At 36.2% G+C, this 7,042-nt stretch overlaps 1 protein-coding gene across 1 annotated transcript; it reads right to left on the bottom strand.

The window, feature by feature from the left end:
- Window positions 1–337: 337 nt before the first annotated feature.
- LOC145635527 (uncharacterized) lies at window positions 338–4,993 on the bottom strand. Its single transcript, XM_081686827.1, has 2 exons — window positions 3,447–4,993; window positions 338–1,970 (listed from the first exon to the last, which is right to left on the bottom strand). The coding sequence occupies exons 1-2, from the start codon at window positions 4,161–4,163 to the stop codon at window positions 651–653; spliced, it is 2,037 nt and encodes a 678-aa protein (XP_081542953.1). The 5' UTR covers window positions 4,164–4,993; the 3' UTR covers window positions 338–650.
- Between the last annotated feature and the right edge of the window lie 2,049 nt (window positions 4,994–7,042).

Raw genomic sequence — 7,042 nt, forward strand, 5'->3', positions numbered from 1 at the left:
ATAATGCTTGAATGATCATTTTTTTTTCTTTGTTTACTCACAAGTTGCAACCAAACAAGGAAGTGAACAATTGAATGCTAGCCTCTTCATACTACTTACATAATTACATACATTGGCTAATCAATACGAACCGAGATTAGCCTTTAAAGGGTTGAACTCAATTGCATTGATGCTTATGAAGGTCATATATAGAGTAGTTTCCTCTGTTCGAAAATAATAGTCACATAAAAGGCAAAATGATCCATGCATGCAAGTAATGTCATGTATGCGTAGTATAAGGTTTAAGTATATATAGTTATCAGATTTTGTTCATAGAAGAATTGAAATCAAGCACGAGTAGTCAACATTGAATAAATTTTATTACGGTAGTTAATACAGGGAAAACCTTTATTAAAGGGAGGTTATACATGATTAAGATATTAGCATCACAAAGCTAGGATCTCAAATATATTACAGGAGATAGTTTAGAGGCAAACACATCTCATAAGTGATCCTACAGACTACAGTCATCTACAAGAGAGCTATCACATAAAACTCAGGGATGACAGTCAGAGGTCACACAATCACAAGTAGTGATTAAACACAAAGTTACAAGACTTACAGCTATGTAAGGCGATCTATTACTGATCCATTTCTATGGTGAATTAACCTTAAGCAACCGAAAGTACGGGTTGCTTAGTAAAGTGCTTACCTACTGAGTTTTTAACTGATAAGTGGGATCCGCCAAAGCACAAAATCGGGTTCACAAATCTCTTGTTCATGGATCCTTGCTTCCTCATCGCATCTGGGGCAGCATCAGCACTGGTTTGCTTTAAGCGAGAGGGTCTAGCATTCTCATCTTCCACATGAATTTCTTTCCCCTTTTCGAGAGAACTATTAGAAGAAAGTGATGACTTGGAAAATGAAGGTTGAGATGAAAGGTTCACAATAAGCTGATCCTGCATGGCATCATGTGCTACCCCTGAAGCCAACCTCTTTCGGTTGGTAGGGCTAGATATGTTACTCCTCGCTTCAAGTGTTCTTTTGTTACTGGAAAGAGAAGAAGAATTGGAGTATCTCTCTCTTAGCGAGATTGGTGTTTCCTCCGAAGTGCTCCTCCTTTTATCAGAAACACTCTCGTCTTTCTCCCTTGTTCTCTTGGATCTCTCAGTTTCTTTCCTTTTCCCCAATGGCCAGTGGAACATAGTTTTAAGGCGCTTAGCTGCATTTTGTAGAGGGCCTGATTTCTTAATGTCCGGAGTTCTATGGTCCTCCTCACTAAGTGACCCGCAATGACTTGCCTCACTGGAGGAGTTAAAATGAAAACGTTCTCTACTTAGATGGCCTAGGCTAGGATGCACTACATGATCAATTCCTGTCCCTATAAATATTTCATTATCAGAAACTCTGAAAGATGTTCCAGGACTGCTGCAAATGCCTTGCATCTTCAAATGAGAAGCAAATGCTTTTCTCACGGCATAATCTTTGCAACTGGATATACCACCAGCAGATATCAGCTGTCTGATCAAGATTTCTGATGATGCAGATTTTGGTTGTCGCTTAAGATAATCAAGCGGGGTCATCCCATGATCATCACGGATGTTCACATTGATGTAGCGGGCACTCGTTAACAATTGCACTAAATCAGAGTGAATGTTCCCGATAATGGCTAAATGAAGGGCAGTCCTCCCTTCATTATTCTTGGAATTGATAACATCTTCTATGATGAAACATTTGCTACTTACTAACTGCTTCATGAGTTCAATCTGTTGATCCAATCTACGAAAACCAGGAGTTTGGAAACCAGCAACAGCCACATGAAGAAATGTTTCCCCAACCTTGTTGACTACAAAGGCAGCTTTAGGCGATGCTTGAATCAGAGCTTCGAGAACAGGCAACTGACCTCTGTATGCAGCAACATGCAATGGAGTATTGCCTTTATCATCGGTGACAGAGATCATGTCATAGGATGCTATCAAGTGTTTAACTACCTGCAAGAGCATAAAACATCTCTAAGTGATTGCAAATAAATACTCCATAGACAAAAGAGTTATAAACCATCTGAAAATGAATTACTGAAAATTATAATGGTTTGAACTTTGGCAACATATCATCCTAAACTTCAAAAGGTTCTTTTCCATTTTGTGTTTCACCTATTGTCTTTTTTCAAGAAAGGGTGCGGTAAGAAGTCTAAGGTTGAGTCCCTTTTCCCTTTCTATCTTTACTTGTATCATGGATTATACATAGGAAGCTTGAATACCAAGGGTGTATACTGAATGTCACAATAAATCTGAGGTCATTGTCTATCCCCCCTCTATCAAGATAAAATGATGGTTATCTAATTAATAGTGTGAGCCAACACCGCGAGAAGGCAACGAGGGACATAGATGGCTGCAAGTACATGATAATTAAGTGTATAGAATCTATAGATAGTAATTTAAACATGGTGCTAAGTTGTTAACTGTAATAATCACAGTCCTCAAGTTAAAAGCCCACCACGGACCACTCCACAAGCGCGATTTCCAATACCCCATATTAGCTTTTAATACATGAATTGTCACTGCCTCTATTACTTCTATGAGTTACATATTATTACTCAGCTATTACTACTTTACAGGCTTGGTTTGCTGCCTGACACTGGCTTAATAGAATTACCTGTCGTATAGCAACACTTTTCAGTGTCCCTACTGCGAGTTGGATGCAAGCCACTTGTGCAAAACATATACCTCTCTCTTCCCTCCACAATGAAGAGAAGTATTAATCTACCTCGGTTTCTCAGATATTCTACACTATTCAACCAATTTTGTTCAACAAAAGCATCGTATACTACATCGAAAGGTCTTGTATAGAACGGTTGTATTGTACACAACTATACATGCACACACTAGGCCAATGCACCCCTAAATCACATAAAAGTCACTACTTTACAAAGTTCACTTCAATGTGATTCAGGATAGCAAAACATGTTGCAAACAATACATGCGTTGCATACAAGTCTTCCTCATATCAATAGTCTCAACACATAGCACATTTACTAGACAACCAGTTGCTATATCAAACAGCATCAAGTCATGAATCCTGCCAAAAAACTTTCATTCATGAACAGAAGAATGAACACAAACAAGAAATCTAACACCAAAACTTGACAGTTGGGATCTTGAAACTTTGTAATAAAAAATCATCCAAAAACAGAACAACATAAAAACATAAGTCAACTAGTTTTTAATTTTTTCTTTCAGTAAGAAGATAGACCCTAACCACTAACCAGACCTTAACTCTTGTGGTTTTACAGTATTTTCATTATTTGCGGGCTAGACACTTAAAAGTGAGAGGGAACGGTAAGGGATCCTCACCCTCAAGTACCGCATTTGAGAGGATTCGACCTTTGTGAACACAAGTCAACTAGCTAGCATATTAAAAACAAAAAATAAATAACATTGCTAAAAACAAAAAAGCAAGAACCTCACCTCAACTTGACCTTTACCAGCAGCAGAATGCAAAATAGTTGAGCAATTAACATCTCTAAACCCTAAAACATCAGTACAATCAGCAAGAAGCTCCATCAAAACAACCAAATTCCCACCTCTAGCAGCAGCATGAACAGCTCTATTCTTCACCTCAGTCTTAAATTCCATTGGAACATCTTCAATCCTTTGCTCCTCCACCACCCCTCCACCATCCAAAAACCGCGGCGAAACCGCGAAACCATAAACAGCCCTAAAAACCTCAGGATTCTTACTCTTAGCAGCAGCATACAGTATATCAGTCAACCCATATTCACCTTCTCCAAAAACAAGCAAAGGGTATTTTCCTAACAAGTATTGTACAAAACCCAAGTTCCCAGCTGATGCAGCAGTGTATAAAAGCCAACCACCATAACCTGCAACAATCAAAGAATTCTTTTCTTTCCCTTCTTTTTGTGTCTGACATTCATCAAACAGTTGGTGTGCAACTTCATACCTGCACTTTGCAACATCATCGAACAATTCTTCATCATCCCACACCGCTTCAAGGCGGCGGATGCGGCGGAGGGAGGTCAGGTTGATGAGGTGGTTGCCGTCGAGGCGGAGGAGTTCCCTGACTAAGTCGTAATGACCATTTGCAGCAGCCCAATCAATAGGTGATGCATACCACCATTTATCCCCTGTACTTTCCCATCTTAGAGGAAAATTTGAAGGAGACATCTTTTTTGCTTAAAAAGGAAAGATTTTGAAGATTACCCAGAAAGTTTTGGATGAAGGAATCAAATACCCAGATGATAGATTACAGATAAATTACAGAAAGATTCAACTTTTTTACAAGAAAGATGAAATTTAGCTAAAAACTTCAAAGGGAATTAGTGGGGTTTTTTTTTTTTGGGTTTTTTCTTTTTGACAGATAGAAAGGAATCTATTGCTGTTGGGTTTTTGATAAAAAAAAATGAAATTGTACCAAATTAAAGGAATTTAGAGAGAGAAAAAGGAAGAAAAAGGTGATGTTAACAAAAGGTGCTAAGATAAATAGAGAAACAAGACAATGGAATTGTGACTCTTGGAATGTTATTGAAAGAGTTTATATAACTACCATCATAAAATATTAGTTTGGCATGAGGAGAAAATAATAGAAATCTAATAAATTAATGTGACTTGATTTGGTCATCTAACACCAACAAGTGATTATCAATAGTTAATGAACGAGTTAGTTCTAACTTAATCAGATGTCTCTAAATGTAGTACGTAGCCACAGCTCTTTAAATGCAACAATATTTATCGGGAATAGTTTCTTAATATGGGTTTACGATGTTAATCTTTGTCTAATCGGTTTGGGTGGAGTATCTTTTAATCTTTAAAAAAGAATTGGTCATACAAAATAGAAAAAGAGACAGGAGGAATAGGACGGCAATAAAAATGAATAATTGCTCAAACTTTGATAAAATGAAGCATGGCTTTTGAGGAAAAAAGTTAGAGAAGGATGGAGGAGACAACTTTTTTTATAAGCCACATGCAAAAGGCTTTCCTTCACACTCAAAACTATATTGTCACTGATTATGATTTTATTCAGAAAATGTCTAACAAATTATAAATTAATTTGGGTGGGGAAAATTTAATGAGGATTGGATTAGGAAGATAATGAACAATTGGTAGGAAGATTAGTTTCAATTTGCACCATAAAATTTTTGGAATTGATAGTTTCTAGCTATTTTGTCTGCTACAAGTTTTTGGATTTTGGGTTGATTGTTTTGTTGTTAAGTATGACAAAATGATCATATGTGTAATGTCTTTACATAGTTAATGGTTTGTCTTCCTATAGGAAAAAACAAGGGAAGATTGGTCATGTAATTGACTATTGCCGCGTATGGCTACGATGATTCTTAGAAACACACGAATGAATTCATAGTGTTTATTATGGTGTGATTGCCTGTCCAAAAAAAAAATGGTGTGACTACTTCTTACTTTCCTAGTAGGCTAGTAGCTCATAGTGGATCATTGGTTGAGCCGATACCATTAAAGTTGAACCAAACCTTTGATTAGTGTTGAAACATGTTCGAAGGCAAATACTTGGTTTTTCAAGCCGACTGTTTTTTACCAGGATTATGTTATGTAGTTTTATATGTAATAGTTGTACCATCGGAGCTAGTAAAGCTTCTTTGGGTAATTTATCGAACTTAGTCCATAGTTTGTACGTTGTATATGTCTATTGAGCTAATGTAAAATAAATAAATAAATAAATAATTGGTGATGTATTTTTAACGTAAGAAAAATTATTCTAGTGGGATGAAATTGATGACATGTTTGTTCCTCAAGGGTTAGCAAAGTAGACCCTTAAATAAGGAGGAGAATTGTCGAATTGATAAAAACTACAGTCCGTTAAAGTGTCTCTATTGAAAATTGAACTTTCACATAATCTGAATGTGATCAGAATTTCTCTATCTGATCTAATTTCTAAATTTGATCAAAATTTAACTTTATTTATACAAGATCAAACAAGGGAAATAAAATCTTGTTCTAAAACACTTGAAAATCGACCATTTGAGTTAGGCTCTGGCATATTAAAAGGGCCAATGCATGGCCCAACCATTCTAGTCGTATTTATAGCAATGTTTAATTTTAAATCATTGCCCTGAAATCAAGGTGGTAAGTGGGTCATAAATCCATAATGATTCAAGTTCTATAGTACTCGTATCATAACTCAGAAGCTCATGTATTAGCCAATTATATACACTTGTCTACGGCCATCTTACTCTATAGACTTCAGAAAATTATGTACGTAGTAGAAAGTTTTCAACTACAACAGAGAAGAGATGTTATCTACGTATTAGCCAATGCATTGTATTAGAAGAGGTTGCTTGAGGTCCATGCTAGTCATTTTTCATTTATTTAGTAATAGCGTAGATGATATTAGGCTAACATATATTCACGTGAAACCTTTCATAGAATGACAAAGATTAAGCAGATCAATCTTACACATATACTGTTAGATGTACAATCTAATAAGAGGTTACCTTACACAGCACAATCGCTTTTGTATTTTTAAGGGTCTGTTCTCATACGTTTATTTTCAGTTCAGTTCAACTGAGTTCAGTCAATGAGAACGGGCCCTTATTGTAGTAAATTTACCAATTCGCCATCAATTAAACCCTCTACTATACATTTTTTAAAAAATTGATAAGGAGCACTTTGATCAGAGCCCAACCCTCACGTTTTTTTTTTTTTTTTTGCCGAACATTTGTAGATTAGGTACTTGGGAGTAGAAGGAAGGGTAAGGGAATCCCTCACTTGGTAGAATTCGAATCTCATACCTCTAGGATCTGAGATAAGAGTCTTACCAAGTAAACCAACACTTTATTGGTAATCAAACCCTCTACATACCTAACAACTTTCTCCACTAATATAATAATCAACCATCACCCTCGTTACTCCATATTATATTAATTTTGTGAACATACGAATTTAGTTTTTGTCAAATAAAATAAAGTAATTTCATACTCCGTATATAATAAGCAAATACTCGTATTAACAAGCGAGGTCGAGAATTGAATTAGAGCAAATAAATACTCCAAAATCCTTTTCAAACTACACGAAAT

The sequence above is a fragment of the Chenopodium album genome, chromosome 6, assembly GCF_948465745.1.
Source record: "Chenopodium album chromosome 6, dcCheAlbu1.1, whole genome shotgun sequence".
NCBI classification, from domain to species: Eukaryota; Viridiplantae; Streptophyta; class Magnoliopsida; order Caryophyllales; family Amaranthaceae; genus Chenopodium; species Chenopodium album.